Source organism: Plecotus auritus (assembly GCF_963455305.1).
Source record: "Plecotus auritus genome assembly, chromosome: 7".
Classification (NCBI taxonomy): Eukaryota; Metazoa; Chordata; class Mammalia; order Chiroptera; family Vespertilionidae; genus Plecotus; species Plecotus auritus.
In genome coordinates, this window is record NC_137774.1 from 40,578,556 (window position 1) to 40,597,633 (window position 19,078).

The 19,078-nt window shown below is 52.1% G+C and overlaps 1 protein-coding gene across 2 annotated transcripts in view; it reads right to left on the reverse strand.

Annotated features, from left to right (window-relative positions):
* Positions 1-19,078, reverse strand: part of ITGAE (integrin subunit alpha E) — a gene marked incomplete at its 5' end in the record, with an annotated part of 63,213 nt that overhangs the window by 32,083 nt on the left and 12,052 nt on the right. For both annotated transcript variants that reach the window (XM_080678609.1, XM_080678608.1), the window contains 11 exons: positions 26-161; positions 867-934; positions 1,423-1,573; positions 2,161-2,314; positions 3,060-3,211; positions 3,786-3,901; positions 4,320-4,472; positions 4,678-4,795; positions 5,108-5,175; positions 6,520-6,611; positions 15,236-15,356. In XM_080678609.1, coding sequence (XP_080534735.1) covers positions 26-161; positions 867-934; positions 1,423-1,573; positions 2,161-2,314; positions 3,060-3,211; positions 3,786-3,901; positions 4,320-4,472; positions 4,678-4,795; positions 5,108-5,175; positions 6,520-6,611; positions 15,236-15,356 — 1,329 coding nt within the window. The remainder of the gene's footprint in view (positions 1-25; positions 162-866; positions 935-1,422; positions 1,574-2,160; positions 2,315-3,059; positions 3,212-3,785; positions 3,902-4,319; positions 4,473-4,677; positions 4,796-5,107; positions 5,176-6,519; positions 6,612-15,235; positions 15,357-19,078) is intronic.

The window sequence follows — 19,078 nt, forward strand, 5'->3', positions numbered from 1 at the left end:
GGTGGTCTCCAGGCCCCGCCCTCACCCAGGTAGCTGTGCTTTCCAGCCTTGTTGTCCACCACCGTCTGGTTCAGGAACTGGCCCCGGCAGCTGTGCCTGTCATAGAGCAACACGCCCCCGGACCAATCAAAGGCCCCAACAGCACCGAGCAGCAGCTTCTCCTGTAGGGGACAAGGATTAGAGGCCATTTGACCCGGAGGTGCCCAGGGTCAGCCACTGTGACCTCGGTTCTACCGGCCAGCACAGCGAACCTTGTGCTGTGGGGTGAGGGGCATTCTGTGACCCCAGGCCCACCTGGCCAGCCATGCAGGAGGAAGGTAAGATGGCAAACAATGGTTCCTGCCTTGTACCCATGACCCTGTCCCTCTAATACCAACAACCCCAGAGCAGAAGCCATCCCGGGCCCAGGCGTGAAGGAAGCACTAAAAGAAGAGACTGAGAAGAGAGTGCTCATCTCCTACTTCCCAGGTTGCCCAGCCTGGGCTGAGTGACAGTTCTAACCGTGCTTCCACCATGCACGAGGGCCATGCCCTGCCCTCCGTGCCTGCATCTCGGCCCACCTGTGGGAACAGTGCCTCTGGTGGGGAGAAGTAGGCAACTTGGCAAGCTGGCCCAGGCCAAAGCCTGCTCCTAGTGTGTATTTTAAGAACAGCTCAATTCTTGAGCACACAGAACAAGACGACCCCCGTGATGAATATGGCCATTCTTTGTCTACCTCAGGGCTCCAGATTACGTTATCCTAACGTGGCTCCTTCAGAGGCATGACTAGGAGGCAGAGCTGCTCTGTGGCCCAGGGCCCCTAGTCCCTGGGTGTTGCTGGGGCCCCCTCCATGGCGAGCCTGCCTCGTGCTGAGTTGGCCACGTACCTCATTCAGGATCTGGGCACTGAACCCGACCTGTGCCAGCTGGAAGTGGAGGGCTTCTCCGACCGTGCCTGGAAGCCAAGACGCCCAGTGAGACACTGCTCTAGGCAAGATGGAGGGAGCAACCAAGCCAGGGAAGGGTCCAGCCTGGCCTCGCTCCCAGACGGAACTGGGTTTGGTGTGATGGGAACAGAACCAGGCTGAGAGCAGAGGTGTGGGTCCTGCTTTAGCAGCTACCGGACGAGAGCCTGGGCAGTTCCCTCCCTCCTTCAGGGCCTCGGTCTCCTCATCTGGGAGCAGGAACCACACCCAGTCATCCTTCTTTCTCCAGCACCAGGTCAGCTCATCAGAGCTGCGTGGAGATTCGGGGAAGTGCAGAGGCCAGGGCATATGGTTGCCTTTTTAGAGATGGAACAGCCGAGGCTCAGAGAGGTGATGTGAGTTGCCCTGAGTGTCACATGGAGGGAGGCCAGGGGTGGGGCTGGAGGGCAGGGCTCGGACCTCCTGCTGGTTGCCGAGGGGGCAGCCACAGGGTGGCCGAGGCCCCTGGAGCCCTCACCTTCCATGGGAACGATCCTTTGCTGCAGTTGGCTCAGCAGCCCATCCAGCGCCGCGTAATTGGTCACCTTGAAGGCATGGGTCTCCGGGGGGTCCGAGGCGATCAGCTTCAGTTCCTTCTCAGTCTTAGCCTTCGTAAATGCCTCTCCCACCTGCGTAGAGGCCCCGGATCCGTGGATCCACACCATGAGGGCTGGCTGCTTCCTGAGCCCCGAGGCCTTTCCAGGCCCAGGGAGAGGGCCGGCCTTGCCACCTGGCCTTCAGGGCCTCCACCTCGTGCCCCCTACTTTCCCTGCTCCCTGTTCTCCCCCAAACTCACACCGTCGTTTTACCAATCTACATGTGTTGTCCTGTGTGTTCCTTCTCACCTCTGCACACGCTGTTCCCTCTGCCTGCAGCGCTCTTCCTTCCTCCCCTGGACCCTCGGCCAGTTACTCCTGTCTGTCCGCCAAGACTCAGCTCACCACTGTCTCCTCTAGGACCAACCCCCCACCCCACCCTGATGTGGGCTCCCAGAGTTACCACTGCTCTCCCCATCACTGCTGAGCAAGTGAGCTATGCCCACATTGGGGAAATGAGCCTCTGTGGAGTGGGTGTGGTGCCCGGGACATGAGGCGGGGAGAAAAGAAGTTGGTGAGTGTGAACAGACGGGGGTAAGCTGCTTACAGAAGCCCCTACCAGGAACCCTGGCTCCTCCCCTACGGAGAGTGAGGAGGCGCCCCCTGCTCCCAGCTCTTACCCCAATGGCAAAGCGCTCAACACCTTGCATCTTTGTGGAGCTGATGACAGTTGTGAGGTTGAGGGGGTCCAGGAATATCTCCCCATCGGTGAGCACCACCATGACCTTGGATGCCTCTTTTCTGGAGCCGTGGCTTGGTGAGAAGATGTTGTCTCTAAGTAGGGAGAGTAAAGGAAGTGGAGGACTTGGCCAGAGAGATGGCTGAGCTTGGGGAGATTTTATTCACAAACCTGTTTTAGAATTGGAGAGAATTAAGGTGCCCTCCCAGGGGAACAAAGGCCCAGGGAGGGGTGGGGATGCCCCTACAGCACACAGCAGGGCTGGGTGGGGGTGGGGCACCTGCTCCCAACAGAAAGGTGCTGGACAGCACAGGGAATAGATTTGTGTGGGAATAACAATGACATTAAGAACAGTGGCTAATATTTACAAAGCACTTATGTGCCAGGCACTGTAATAGGCACTGTATGTATTTTAACCCATTTAATCCTCACGGAATCCTCTAAGGTAAGGGCTATTATCATTCCTATTTTAAAAGCGAGAACTAAGCACAGAGAGGGCAGGCACCCAGGTCTCCAAGTACAGACTGGCGCTGGGATGTGGACCCAGGCAGCTCGGCCACTGAGCCCAGCGCTGTCTGCACCGTGCTGTACTGCCGCTCACAAGAGGAGTCCTCGGAAGACTTTTTGGAGGACTGTCCCAAGGTGTCATTCATCAGCCAAGGATGGATTGAAAGACCTCACATTCTCCTCTCAACCGAAGAGGAGCTAGGACCCTGATCCTCTCCTCTTTACAGGTCTGTCCTGCCACCTCTCCAGGCATGACACCTCAAAGCCTCTGGGCAGGGATGCCAGCCAGCACCCAGTAGGTGTTCAGGTAATTCCCGCTGCCCTCACACTCACAGGACATGCTGCATGGCGGAGGCTGTCTTGGTGACATTCTTCACTTGAGTGATGTTCTGGACTTTGCTGAGGGAGGCCATCACATCCTGGCTGTACCGAAGGTCAAACTCAGTCTGGATCACGTCTCCGTACTGCACCAGGGCAAAGCTGCACTGGAGGGAGGGCAGAGGGAGGAGGAGGTTGGCAGAGTTGCCATGCCCTGAGGAGTGAGGAACGCTGAGGAAAAATCTACTCATTCCTCCTTGTTTAAGGCAAGAGGAGGTGCTAAGGCAGAGAAAGATGTGCCAGGGATGGCTCCCAGCGGATCGCAGACTTCTCCCTGAACCCATGTCCTTGTGTCCGCCCTCTCCCCTTCCTATTCACCATGTGACTTTCTTTGGCCTTTGGGAAATCAGCAAATGGGATACAATCAGAGACATGAAAAGTGCTTGTGTGCATTAGGTCTTGCCCTCTTGGAATGTTGCAGCCATGAAAACGTTGGGCTGACCTGCTGGAGACACATGGCCAGACAAGTGAGGCCACCAGTCCCAGTCAAGTAACCAGACACCTGCAGCTGCAGGAAAAAATTCAGGCAAGACCAGCAGCAGAAGAACCGCCCAGCTGAGCCAAGCCCAAAGAGCTGACCCATAGAACTGTGAGCAGATCAATGGTAGCTGTTTTGAGGTGGTTTGTTCATAGCGATAGAGAGCAACAGACTGTGTGCATCTAGCTCCTAGGGAAGCCCACCTCGAAGCACTTCTCATAGATCTTCCTCATCATGTTGGAGATGAAGTCTTTGGCTCTCTGGAAGTCTGGGGGATCAATGCTTCCCGAGCCATCCAGGACGATGGCAATCTCAGTGCCTGGGCCAAGACAGGGAGCAGGTCAAGAGTGGGCATGGAATTGGGGCAGGAGTGAGGGTGGCATGTTCTGCCCTATAGGACACCCACCCCATTCAGGCCCCAAGGGCTCATTTCAGGGAAGAAGTTGGTGAAGCTCCCAACAGCAAAGCCTTGTCTCAGAGGCTACGAGAGAGCCAGGACCTGCTCAGGCTCTGTCTCTGTGAGCCACTCCCATCACTCCCACTCTCTGAGCCTGTTTCCCCATCAGTAAGATGGAGGAGGGCAGAGCTGGGGGTGGTCAGCCCTGTAGAATCCAGACAGTAGAATCCAGCCACTGTTCCCCATATCCCAGACCTAGGCACCTCTCACCACTGGAGTTGCCAGCCTAGGCATCAGCTCTGAGAGCCTCAGAGAGCAACCCAGATCTGCCTCTTCTCACCAGCTCCTTCCTCCTCCTCCTCCTCCTCCTCCACCTTTTCCTCCTCTTTTGACTTCAGAGCCCGGCGCTGCCTGGCTGTATTCTCAGGGCTGCCTCTTTTGTTCCTGTAGCAGTCTCCAGCATCCACATGTGCCTCAGGATCCAGGAGATTTTCTTTAAAAAGACACATGAAAGAGCTCAGAGTCAGACAGCCTCCTTGTTCACCTCGGGTCAAGCCCACACTTAGCCCACGGCGGGCCTAGGCCCAACTTGCCCTCTCTGGGCCTGTGTCCTTCTGTATCTGCCATGGGCAGGTGCCCCTTCTTGGAGATTCAAGGAAACCTCCTTAGAGCTGTCCAAGGCCAGTGAGTATCCTTACCAATGTCGTTGAAAGAGACCAAGGCCTGGTGACTGAGGTTGGAGGCCAGCAGGCTGCAGGTGCCTGTGAGTTCTGAGCTGAGGCTGTGGGGCCGCCGGGCCACCACTTGAATGCAGATCTGGGGGAGAGAGGGAGAAAGGGAGAGGGAAAGTCTGGGTCACCCCCAGCCCAGGCCCCTGAGTCACAGCTACCCAGAACCACATGCCTCAACCAGGCAGGGGATGCAGGAACAGCTGGCTCACCCCTCACCAGAGGTAGACGTTGGTGCCAGGGTCAGAGCTGACATCAGCCCTAGAGTTGGCACCAGGGAGACACCTGGCCTTGGCCCTGAGAATAGCATGCGAGTCAGAACTGGCATTAATACAGGTTTGCCACAGGGGTCAGTCCCGGCTTCCCCGAGCCCTCCAGCCTCCTGCCCATGCACACTCACCAAAACACCGTGGTGGTTCCGGGCAACTGTCACTCCCCGGTGCCTCCCCTTCGGGATGGGGACATGCTCTGAAACAGAGAAGTCCAGGTAAGGTGGGAGGGACACAGGGAGGCCACCCTGGAGCCAAGGTCAGAGAGGACACAAGGCTTGGCCAGATGGTGATGGGGACCTAGAAATAACTGAGACTGGGGCTTTCCTCCAGGGCTCCCAGTCTGGTGGGGCCGGCGGGTAGAGAAGCAGGAGGAGTGAGCGTGTGCAGCGCGGGGGAGGTGTGCAAGATGCTGAGGGACTGACTGTATGGAACAATGGACCCTCCAGTCTCAAAGACCGTCTCTGGGGAATCTTACTGCCCCTCAACCCCAGGGGCAGATGTGGTCGCTCCTTCCTCTCCCTTCCCATGTGGGCCCCAGGACACGGTTTCATTTTTGTGGTTTGTTTATTTTTAATTTATTTTTATTTTTATTGATTTCAGAGAGGAAGGGAGAGGGAGAGAGAGAGAGAGAAACATCCATGATGAGAGAGAATCATGGATCGGCCGCCTCTGGCATGCCCCCTAGGGGGGATTGAGCCCGTGACCCGGGCATGTGCCCTGACCGGGATTCGAACCCAGGACCCTATGGTCTATAGGCCGACGCTCTATTCACTGAGCCAAACAGGCCAGGGCAACGGTCTCATTTTGAAGCATTAGATCACCCTGTCACCCTGCTGGACGGTGCCCCCTTCTGAGTCTGTTCAACACAGTGCCTCTCACAGAGACAAGGATTCTGCCATCCACAGCTGAGGGGCCACCAGCGAGTGTGTGCCTTGAGTCAGACTGAGTGGGATGGGTAGAGTTTGGTTAATAAACAAATATGGCCCATTCATTTGTTCATTCATTTATTCAAACAGCATTTATTGAGCATCTAGTAGGTGCCAGGTCCCATGCTGGACATTAGGGTGGCCACAGTTAGATTGGGAGGGTAGGAATGGATGCCACTGGTGTGTGATCAGTTGGGATAGGTTAGGTTTTGGAACCAGGTGAAGTTGGGTTTGCATCTGTGGTGCCCCCAATACTATGTGTGTGACCTTAGTCATACTGGTAACCAGAGGACTCCTCTGAGCTGGAGGTTCCTCTTCTGTCAAATGGTACGGTTTTGAGGGTTAAGTGGATGAAGAAGTACTAAGCATGGGGAGCACGCAATACATGCTAGGTATGTTTTTGCTGTTAGGATTGGGTCAGGAGAGGTGGGCAGGGATTAGGGTTGGGTTGGGATGGGATTGGGCATTGGGATAGAAAGTGAGCCCTGGGGGGGGGGGGGTCTGGGGGGAGGGGCTGGATTAGATGGGGCTGGGGTTGGAACGGTTTGGGCGGGATGAGTGGGATTCCTAGAAAGGGGTCCTGGGAGCATTCCCTGGAGCTGGGCCTGACTTACCTACAGGCTGGCAAAGGATCTCATCCCGGGTGAGGGAACACTGATGCAGGGGCGCTGCTGTCCTGTTGGTTCTAGGGCTGGTGACCAGGAGCCTGAGTGGGAGGGTAGACCGCAGAGTTGAGCCGCTTGCTGATACCCTCCTCCTCCCTGCCCGCCCACGCACAGTCTGCCCACTCCAGGCCCATGGGCTCACAGGCTCCGTGTCTGGAAAACCACGGAGCAGGCACAGACCTGGGAAAGGCGGGCAGACTCCCCGCCCAGGATGGCAGACACCACATTCCGTGGAAGCCATTGCTCAACCTCTACCTTTGCACAGCTCCTGGCAGGAAATGGTTAAACACACCCCTCTCTGCCCTCTGGCGCACCCTGACAGAGAGGGGTGATAGTGGCCGTAAATGAGGACCCTGCTCTTTGGTGGCCATGGGGGGACCCAGGAAGCCACCAGCAGCACCGTTGGTTATACTGGGGGCAGTGCCAGCTTTTCATTGGCTGCCAGGGAGAGTGGGCCGCCCCAGCTGGTGCCCCTATCCTATGAGTCAGTCAGAATTAGAGGTCTGGGGTGCCCCTATCCTATGAGTCAGTCAGAATTAGAGGTCTGGGGTGGGCGCCTCCGCCTGATTAAGCCTCAGAAGATGTGATGCCCAACAGCAAACTTTGCCCCCCAACCCACCCACCCCAAGCTCAGCCTAAACCTTCTCACTACCCTTGCTGCCCGGGGAGGGCTGGGCTGCCTGAGACAGGGAGTGAGCGCCCCATCTTAGGGTTGTGAGGAAGGAGTGCTGGGGCAGGGGCCCTGAGGCTGGGCTCAGTAACAGCGAACCAAGTCCAAGGTCTCCGTGCTGAGGGCAGTAGGAAGTCACAGAGGGCTTTATAAAAGGGAAGAACAAAATTAGTCGATGGCTCGAAAGGTCATAATGAGGCGATAGTGGGGAGGGCAGAAGGAAGTATGTCTCCACTTCCCCACCTTCCATCAAGCTACATCTTTCAGAATTATAAAATGGCCCTTTAGTCCGACATCTCATCGAGGCAGCAGTGGTAGCAGCTGCTCTTCGAGTGCCTCTACGCCGCCCCAGGACGACAGGAAGAAGAAAGCTGCTGGAAAGTCGGCCAAGAAAGACAAAGGCCCAGTGAACAAATCTGGGGCAAGGCCAAAAAGAAGGCGTGGTCCAAAAGGAAAGTTCGGGGCAAGCTCAATAACCGAGTCTTATCTGACAAATCAATACATGACAAACTGTAAGGTCCTTCCCAACTATAGGCTTATCATGACCCCAGCTGTTGTCTCTGAGAGACGGAAGACCCCCAGTTCCTTGGCCAGGACAGCCCTAGGAGCTCCTTAGTAAGGACTTGCTAAACTAGCTTCAAAGCACAGAGCTCAAGTCATGTACACCAGAAACACCGAGGGAGGGGAAGCCCCAGCTGCTGGCGAAGATGCATGAACAACTGGCCCCACCAGCTGTACATTTTGAAAAATAAAACTTTATTAAATTTAAAAAAGTATAAAATACATCCTCCACTTATTTCCACAGTTGATAGGATAATAATAACATCTACATCTGTGTGCATGCCCCGCCAACTTAACCCGCCCCAAGCTGACTTCCACCCAAGGCCCCCACATTGCCAGAGCCGGTGGACACCTTTCTGTCGTCCTCTTCCTCAACCTCTCAGCAGCCTGGGCGTAAGTGACAATCCCCTCCTGGAACCCTTTCTCCTTGACCTCCTCCGACCTCTCTCGTGACTCCTCCCCAGGCCCGTTCGCTGGCTCCTTCGCTGGCTGATTTCTCACCGGAGTCCTGAGGCTTGGTCTTGCTTCCTTGCCAGCACACCCTCCCTAGTGACCCCCGCCGCCCCATGGCTTCCATCCAACCCCCAATGCTGAGATTCCCACCTCCGCATCTGTGGCCCTAGCATCCTTCCAGCAGAAGGCAGACTAGCCTGGCCATAGGAAGCAGAATATTGTCCACCGCCGCCCCCCGCCCCCCGCCCCCCGCCCCCACCCCACCTCCCCGCCAGATGTCCGTGTCCTAATCTCCAGACCCTGTGACTATGCTACTTTTCATGGTCAAAGTGATTTTGTGGATCTGATTAAGTTAAGGATCTTTTTTTTTTAATTATATTTTATTGATTTTTTACAGAGAGAAAGGGAGAAGGATAGAAAGTTAGAAACATCGATGAGAGGGAAACATCAATCAGCTGCCTCCTGTACACCTCCTACGGGGGATGTGCCCGCAACCAAGGTACATGCCCTTGACCGGAATTGAACCTGGGACCTTTCAGTCCACAGGCCGACGCTCTATCCACTGAGCCAAACCAGTTAGGGCTAAGTTAAGGATCTTAATATGGGGAGATTATCCTGGATTTTTTTAATTTAAATTTTATTTTTCTTCTTTCTTTAAATGTTATATTTTGAGGAATGTCTTAATTTTTATGTTTGACAGAAACTTTGTCTTTTTTACTTTTTATTTTTTGTTAATCCTCACGGGAGGATATTTTTTCCATTGATTTTTTTTGGAGAGAGGGAAAGGGAGGGAGGGAGGGAGAGAGAGAGTGAGATTGAGAGAGAAACATCAATGTGAGAGACACATCGATTGGTTGCCTTCACACATACCCCAATAGGGACTGGGATCAAACCCGTGACCCTTCAGTGCGCAGGCCCACGCTCTAACTACTGAACCACACTGACCAGGGCTAAAGGTTATTTTTCAATTACAGTTTACATTCAATGTTATTCTGTATTCGTTTCAGGTGGACAGCATAGGGTTTAGACAATCATGCACTTTTACCAAGTGATTCCCCGATGTTTCAAGTACTCACCTCGCGCCACACATAGTTATTACAATATTATTGACTATATCCCTATGCTGTACTTCACATCCCCATGACTATTTTGTAACCGTTTTAGAGACTTGGACCTTCAGAATGGAAAGATAATAAATTTCTATTGTTTTAAGCCACTAAATGTATGATAAGTTGTTGCAGTAGCAACAGGAAACTAATACAATAACCAACTGCCCATTGTCTAATAGGCATTGCAAACTGGAAATGTCCAAAGCAGAACACATGGTCTTGACCTCCACACCTGCCCTGTCCGCCTTCCCCAGCAACATATGGCACCAGCAACCACCACAGTCCACATCCCCGAGCCTGGGGCATCCCTGCTTCACCTTTCACTCACCCCACATCAAATCCATGCGTAAGCCCTGTTGGTTCTTTCTCCAACCTATATACAGAGAGCATTTCTTTATTTTTTTTTTAATTTGTCAATATTACAAATTTATTTTAACAAACACCTGCCAGAATTTTTTGAAAATGTGACATTTTCCCTACCATTTAAGTGGAAATTTTTAAGTCCAGAAATATTGTACATGTTGAAAACGAACAAAAAGAAAGTGGGAAATACATGACGAGATATTGAGATATATTTTAAAACAAAAACAAATTTAAAATAGTGAGGCTGTTGCAGAAACCAAACAGAAGAAGCAACCAACCAAAAATCCATGTTCGGTGGGTCGGAATCCCAGTGTCCAGGAGGAACCGCCGACGTGTGTTTGGAGATGGGAACCTGGTGAGCAGCAGCAATAGAGCGCATTCCTTCTCTCCTTCCCTTGCCACCATCCTGACCACCATCCTCTCGCCTGATCTGTGGTAATACCATCCTGTTGTTTTTGTTTTTTAAAATCGACTTGTAATTTACACAGTCACTCCCCTGCTTCAGTAGCTTCCCTTTCACTTAGAGTGCAGCCCACAGGGCCCTCCATGATCCCGCCCCTCCTGCCTCTGAGACTTCCCCTCCCGCTCCTTCCCTCTCCAAGCCCCACTCCACACTAGTGGCTGCTGCTGTGCCCTCTGCCAGCATCTCTCGCCTCCCATGCCCCAAGGCTGGCTCATTCTCATAAATGCCTTCTCCAGCCAGCCCCACCTCACCGCCAGTCCCTCTGCTCCCAGACACCCTGTTTTATTTCCTTCGGAGCCTGTCCCCTCTGTAGTATCCTGCTTACATGTTTACATGCTTCTATCTGTCCCTCCCAGTGACCTGCAAGTTCCCCAAGGATCTTGTCTATCTCGTTATTCCCAGGCCTGGAACGGTGCCTGGCACAGAGCAAGGGCTCAGGAAGTATTTGTTGAGTGACAATGAACTGACAGCCCAGGCACAGGTGAGGGGACTAACCTTGGGCAGGGCTGAGGGGTGGAGAGCTGGGTGCAGCTGAACTCTGTAGGCTCTGCTGCTGAGCCCCCAAATTAGGTCACCTGCTCCGCACCCCTGCCTCTCTCCCTCCCCAGGCTCCTCCCCAGCCTGAGCCTCAGCCTAGGCCCCAGCAGCTTAGAACTGCGCCCTGCCCCAGGCCGTGTTTCGGTGGGGCAGGTGCAGGCCTTCCTCCCGCAGCCTTTGCCCAAGCTGCCTGCTCTGCCTGTGGTGCCCTCCCTCCCTCTTCCTACTGAGAGTCATCCCATCACCAGCTCCTCAGGAAGTCTTCCCCAAAGAAAGAGCAACGTGACCCTCCGAGCGGGCCAGGTGGCCTGACTACTAGACCCATCCCACCCCTGACTTTTGTTCCCACCGAGACCACGAGGGCACCTGCCAGGCTGTGCCCTGCGGAACCCAAGGTCGCCGTTCACATCAGTCACGCAAGGCTGTGGCCTGGGGCTCAGTCTGAGCTGCCTCTGCCGCCCACCTCCTTATCGCCCCACCACGGTGGGTGGTCTCTGGGTCTCCAGGTTTGCTGACTGAGTGACTGATTAACTAAACAATAACTGAACCTGCCATCAGCCGACAACCCACCTGATGGATTCACCCAACTGGAACCTGTCTCTCTTCTCAGCCTATTCCCACCCCCGCCCCTCACCCCTGGAAAGGCCTTCCTTCTGTCCCACTGCATCCCCGCTGTGGCAGCCACGCCCACGATGCTGCCAGCCTGGCTGCTATGTTCTAGGGAGACGCAGCATGAGGGAGAGGGGACATGTCCTCACACGCAGGGCACGGAGGCCTGCTCCTCTCTGCGGCCTGGTGGCCCGCGGAGCACTTCCTGTCCCCACAGCAGGCGCGTGGTCTCTGGCTCGTCATTGCGGCAGGAACCCAGGAGCGCCTCCCACCACATCCTCCGTGAGCCCCTCCACCTCAGCAGGTGTGCAGGGCCTTCATGAGCCCAGCCCTGGGTGGGCTCAGAGCTTCTGTTCCGGGGCTTCAAACTCCCCTTCTCCATGGAGGCCTGTCAGCTGCTGAGGGAGGGAGCCCTAAGCCTGCCAGGCCTGGAGCTGGTGAGGGCCCCGCTCTGGTATTGGTGCGAGGCGACTGAGGGGGAGATGGGCATAAATCACTGAGACTGAAACCTGGTCAGAAACACTGAGAAGTTTGAGAAACTGAATGCTAGGCCCGCGCATTAGCCTGATCCAGCAACTCCAGCGCTGGGCACATGCTCGAGGGAGGGAAGGGCAGTGGTCCACTGGGAGAAAGGGCCCGGCCCTGCTACTCATAAAGCCCAGGGAACAGCCCAAATCGCTAGCGACGAGAATGAGCCCCCAGCCACAGGCAAGCCCATAGGGGAGAGTCACAGATTATGTCGAGGGAGAGACGCCTAACATAATAGTGTGCCTACTGTGTGCCTGGTTTATAATACGTTCAAGATCAAGCAGAACTGCCCAGCTGGTGTGGCTCAGAGGTTGAGCGTCAACCTGTGAACCAGGAAGCTGGGGTTCCATTCCTTGTCAGGGCACATGCATGGGTTGCAGGCTGGATCCCCAGTGTGGGGCGTGCAGGAGGCAGCCAATCCATGATTCCCTCTCATCATTGATGTTTCTATCTCTCTCTTACTCTCCCTTCCTTTCTGAAATCAATAAAAAATATATTTAAAAAATAAAAAATAACCACGGCACACACCTCATTCGTTTGACCTGCTGCTAGTACTGATCCTATGATTCACAGCGTATTTCTTCCATTTTCGGAACAATGAGCATGCCCAGTCTGTCGCCATTCCAAGCAGGGCTACCATAAACACCCTGTCCCGAAAATCCTCCAGGGCTGGGATCTGGGAGTGGAATCACTGAGCCTAAGACCACGTGCATCTTCAGTTTGACCACACATGGCAAACTTGTTCTCCAAGGTGGTTACACCAATTTACGTCTTCACAAGTTTCTGTACAGCCACATCCTTACCAACAGAATGTCATCAGATTTAGTGTTTTGTTTGTCTAATGAGTGGGTACAGATGATATTTTCAAAAGATAAGATATCATGATTGAGCTTTAATTTGGCCAGAAACTATGCTAAACCCTTTAAAACGTGCGTGAGCTCAGCAGTCTTTGCATCAGCCCAGAGAGGCAGGGGAGCCCTGCCCCGTTGGAGAGATGAGAAGTGAGGCTGTGGGGGAGGCCTTGCTTCAAATACAGAGGGAAGCTGCCGCTGAACCACGGCCACCAGAGCCACAGCTGCCTCTTAGCCACCTCCCCCTCCTGCCTCAGAATTTCCATTTTATTTTATTTTTCAAATTATGTTTTGATTGGTATTAGAGAGAGAAGAAGGGAGGATAGAGAGATAGAAACATCAATGAGAGAGAAACATCCATCAGCTGCCTCCTGCATGCCCCCTACTGGGGATCGAGCCCGAAACCTGGGCATGTGCCCCAACCTGGAATTGAAAGAGCGATCTCTTGGTTCATGGGTCGATGTTCAACCACTGAGCCATACTGGACAGGCCAGAATTTCCATTTAAAAAAAAATATTTTTGTCACTGTCCAAAATTCCTACACTGAGCATGTGGTACTTTTGTAAGGGACAAAAGAGCCTTTAAAAACGTTACCTAGCCCTAACCGGTTTGGCTCAGTGGATAGAGCATCGGCCTGTGGACTGAAGGATTACAGGTTCGATTCCGGTCAAAGGCACATGCCCAGGTTGCAGGCTCGATTCCTAGTAGGGGGCATGCAGGAGGCAGCCGATCAATGATTCTCCCTCATCATTGATGTTCCTCTCTCTCTCCCTCTCCCTTCCTCTCTGAAATAAATTAAAAAATGTATTTTTTTAAAAATGTTATCCTATCTAATAAAAGAGTAATATGCAAATTAACCATCACTCCGCTATACCCACAAGCCATGCCCACCAGCCAATCAGGAGCGAGTATGCAAATTAACCCAACCAAGATGGCTGTGGCCATGGAGAGAGCAGGATGCTTGGGTTTCCCTGCAATGGAGGAAGCCAAGCTTTCCGCACACCCTGGCTGGCCCAGGCCTCCACTCAAGGCTACAAAGTTTCAATTATAGAAGATAAATAAATCCCAACAAAAATGGCGGCAGCCATGAAGCTGGAGAGAGCAAGAGGCTTGAGTTGCCCCCAGCGATGGAGGAAGCCAAGCTTCCCCAGCCCTGGCCTGGCTTGGCCTCTGCTTAAGGCTACAAAGTTTCAATTATAGAAGATAAATAAATCCCAGATACCAGGGCCTCCCCTTTGGTCGCCGGGGGGCGTGGCCGGCTTGCAAACCACCACAGGCCCCTCGCCCAGGCCACCCCATGCCCCAAGGGAACCCCCACCCTGATCCGGGACACCCTTCAGGGCAAACCAGCTGGCCCCCACCCGTGCACCAGGCCTCTATCCTATCTAATCCTCCTATCTAATAAAAGAGTAATATGTAAATTGACTGTCACTCCAAAACACAAGATGGCTGCCTCCATGTGGTCAAAGATGGCTGCCCCCATGTGGACACAAGATGGCCACCACAAGATGGCCAGCAGGGGAGGGCAGTTGGGAGGGACCAGGCCTTCAAGGGAGGGAAGTTGGGGGTGACTGGGCCTGCAGGGAAAGGCAGTTGGGGGGGGACCCAGGCCTGCAGGGGAGGGCAGTTGGGGGGGACCAGGCCTGCAGGGGAGGGCAGTTAGGGGCAACCGGGCCTGCAGGGAAAGGCAGTTGGGGGGGGACCCAGGCCTGCAGGGGAGGGCAGTTGGGGGGGACCCAGGCCTGCAGGGGAGGGCAATTGGGGGGGACCAGGCCTGCAGGGGAGGGCTGTTATGGGGGACCAGGCCTGCAGGGGAGGGCAGTTAGGGGCAAACAGACTGGCAGGGGAGCAGTTAGGCATCAATCAGGCTGGCAGGGGAGTGGTTAGGGGGTGATCAGGCTGGCAGGCAGAAGTGGTTAGGGGCAATCAGGAAGGCAGGCAGGTGAGCAGTTGGGAGCCAGCAGTCCTGGATTGTGAGAGGGATGTCCGACTGCCCGTTTAGGCCTGATCCTACCTGGATCGGGCCTAAATGGGCAGTTGGACATCCCTCAAGGGGTCCCAGATTGGAGAGGGTGCAGGCTGGGCTGAGGGACACCCCCCCCCCCGTGCACGAATTTCGTGCACTGGGCCTCTAGTATATGATAATAAAAGCATAAAATGCTAATTAGACTGGACAGCCAAACAGCGGAACAACCATCCAGATGACCTTCCGGACGACCTTCCAGAGGAAGCCAGGGCTGCAAGGGCCGAGCCCTTTTATGAACTTCATGCATTGGGCCTCTAGTTTTAAAATAGTTGTGAAGTCCCCCCACCCTCACCTCAGCAATGAAGAAAGAGAGGGGCCAGGTGAGGAGAGGGCCCAGGTGGACTGGCCTGGGGCTCACAGCCTCTTCCTCCTTCTCTCTCCTCCATGCCCAGGGGAAAGTGCAAGGAGGTTCTCCCCAGACTGTGGGGGTGGGGTGCCAAGGCCTTCTCTGGGGCCCCCTCGGTCCTCAGGCTGCCTGTGCCGGGTCCCACTCACCAGATCTGGTTGCTGCTGGGGTCTTGGTGCAAAAGGGAGCTGAGCACATAAGGCCCGCGTTCCTCGGGAGTCACCCAGGTCCAGTTCACATCCACGTTGAAAGCCCCCAGAGGAGCCAGGCCTAAGAAGAAAAGAGGAATATTTAACAAAACGCACCTGGTGAGGCCATGGCTGGGCCTTTTTGCCAGTTATCCCATCAAGCCCTGCAGTGTCATCATCCCCTCTGTACAGATGAGAAAAGCAAGACTCCCAAGGACATTCCCCCTCCCCCACGGGAACTGGACTGGAACAGGTGTGTCTGACCCAGAGCCCCTGATCCTCCTACTGAACTAGCCATGTCAGCTCCCTTCTCCGGGAGGTCTTCCCTGAGCCTCCCCCCAGAAACACTTCCCACCTTCTCCCACATCCCACCACGCACTTCCTGTACTGGTCACATAGCACACGCTCATCACTGAGTCTTTGTACCGAAGTGAAAATAGACAGTGAGTCCCAGCGTACATTCAGACTATGTACCCCCAAGTGACTCAAGAGAAAACGTATGTCCTCAAAAATACCTGCACAAGAATGTTTATAGCAGCTTTATTTGTAACAGTCCCAAACTGGAAACCACCCAAATGTCCATCCACAAGGGCAGGGGTAAAATAACTGTGGTATATCCATACAACAGAACACGACTCAGGAGTGAAAGGGAATGGACAACCAACATACACAGCAATGTGGCTGAATCACAAACATCATTATGCGGAGCGACAGAAGCCTTACACTAAAGAACGTCTCCTGTATGATTCCACTTGGATAATGCTCTAGGACCAGCAAAACGAGCCTACAGTAGAAAATATTGCCCAGCGGGTGTGGCTCAGTGGTTAAGTGTCTACCCATGAACCACGGTTCGATCCCGGTCAGGGCACATGTCCGGGTTGTGGGCTCAATCCCCAGTAGAAGGTGTGCAGGAGGCGGCTGATCAATAATTCTCTCTCATCACTGATGTTTCTATCTCTCTCTCTCTCTGAAATCAATAAAAACATATCTTTAAAAAAATAGCCTGTGGGGATTAACAGGGATGGGACAGGAAGGAACTTCCTGGGGTGATGCAAATATCGTATATCTTATTGGAGAGCCTGTATTACAAAGGTGTGTGCATTTGTCAAAAACACATTGAGTCGTCCACTTAAAATTTGTGTGTTTTACTGTATGTGAATTTTACCTAAAAAAACAACCCTATGTAAATATTGAACTCTAGTTGATATATATGCTGAAATATAAGATAGTTGATGGATGGATAGATGCATATAGATACATACATGGGTGGATATACATACACAGATATGTTTTATGTAATATATATTCTACACTAATAAAAGAGAAACATGCAAGTTGACCGTCACTTCACGATGCCCACCAGCCAATCAGGAGTGAGTATGTAAATTGCCCCCAGCTGCTCCGGGCCTCCGGGCAGCACGCATGCAGGCACGGAGCAGCTGGGTGGGGCGGGGTGGGACACCTGCTATTAGGAGGGTGGGGGGTGGAGAGAGCTACAGGAGAGGAGCAGTGCTCTGGCTGGAGCAAAGACTCCGGCCAGAGCGAAGATGGAAGGTGGCGGCCAGAGCAAAGGCCTGGGTCCCGGGTGCCGGAGGAAAACCAGTGCCAGCAGCAAGGGGAAGGAAGGCCTATTGCACGAATCTTTGTGCAACGGGCCTCTAGTATAAATATATAAACATATAAAGATAGCCCTGGCTGGGTAACACACTTGGTTAGAGCATTGTCCTGATACACCAAGGTTGTAGGTTTGATCTCTGGTCAAGGCACATACAGGACATAATGAATGCATAAATAAGTAGAACTGCAAATCAATATTTCTCTCTTTCTCCCTCCCTCTCTCTCTCTCCTCCTTTCTCTTTCTCTCTAAAATCAATTATATATATATTGACTTTGAATAATTATAAAGTCAGTGTTTATTAATACACAGCTCATTTTCAAAATTTAAAGGAATCTACATAAATGAATACATTTTTTGTCAATGCCTGTTTCAAACTGATGACCCTTCTGGTCCAGGCACTGCTGATAACGTGAAGCAATGGAATAAAAAAACACCAAGTATCATTTCATTTGATATTTGTGTGCCCTCAGTTCATCTACAGTTGCTGGTTTTGTACTGTAAACTTTATCTTAATGTATCCCCATAAAAAATGTCTGGTGGCACTTTAGGATAAATTTTCTTTGTTCTGGCTTCACCCATTATTTCAAATCAGTTAAACCTAAAAAGGAGTGGAAAATTAAGTGAGTTGTCAGCTGTTAAAGTGTGTATACATTTTTTGAGACACGTATATATACTATATATACTATGTGTGATAATGAAAAAAATAAAATGTTGACCATTGTAAAATCTAAGTGTGATGTGTGGTTGTTCACTGTACAATTTTTTCAAGTTTTCTATGCTTGAAATTTGTCATTAAAAATTTGGAGAGAAAATTGATATATCCAGATTGCCCGCCAAAGAGACTGTGCTGGTTCATACTCCAACGACAGAATAGGAGGCCTGCTTCCTCCCAGCACTGCTTCACTGACTGTGTGCAATCTTGTTGCTCTTGTTTTAAAGGAGCATCTCATTATTTTTTCCAAAACTTTTTTAAAAATTGATTTCAGAGAAGAAGGGAGAGGGAACCATTGATCGGCTGCCTCCTGCACCCACCCCCCAGCCCCCCACAGTGGGGATCAAGCCTGCAACCCGGGCATGTGCCCTGACCAGGAATCGAACTGTGCCCTCCTGGTTCATAGGTTGATGCTCAACCACTGAGCCAGGCTGGCTGGGCCCAAAACTTTTTTTAAAAACATATATCTTTATTGATTTCAGAGAGGAAGGGAGAGGAAGAGAATGATGGGAGAATCATTGATCAGCGGCCTCCTGCATGCCCCACACTGGGGATTGAGACCACAGCCTGGGCATGTGACATGATCTCCTGTTTTCATAGGTCGACGCTCAACCACTGAGCAACGCCGGTGGGGCCAAAAACTATTTTTTAATTGTGAGTGAGGTCAAGCCTCTTATCAGCTCATTTAATGCCTATTCATATACGTTATCTATTTTTATGAGGCATTTATTGTTTTCTTATTCATGTGTAAGAGTTTTTTGAGTCCAAAAGAAATTGTCAATGTAACAGATAGTGTTTCTCACTTAGCCCTTTGACTAGCATATTATATTTTTCCACGTCTACACTTCTTATGGAGTCAATTTATTTTTTCCTTTCTGACTCTTGAGTTTTGTGTCATGCTTCCCTACTCAGAGGTTTGTTTTTTTCAACTCACTCAATGTTTTCTTTGATATTTTGTTTGATTTCTTACGCTTGAATCTTTGATTCATCTAGATTTTATTTTTGTGTGTAGATTGAAACAGAGATTCAGCTTTACTTTTTCTTCCCCCAAATGAAATGATCTCAACATAATTCCCACAGATTTGAAATACAAGCTCTCTCATTCTCAGAATTCTCATATGCATTTGGGCCTCTGTTGGTACTCAGTTCTGCACCACTGACCACATTGTTTCTTACTTGGACACGTTCATTAGTCCCCTGACCTTTCTCTTCTAAGACTTGTCCCTCTGGCTACATCCTCTCTAAACCAGCTGCCAGAAATAATTCTTTTTATTTCTCTTTTTAAATTTCTTGATTTTTATTTATTTATTTATTTATTTATTTATTTATTTATTTATTTATTTTGAGAGAGAGAAAGAGAAGCAGCAGAGCGGGGAGGGGCGGGGAGGAGAGACATGGGTTTGTTGTCCCATTATTTGTGCATTCATTGGTTAGTTCTTACATGTGCCTTGACTGGAGATCAAACCCACAACCT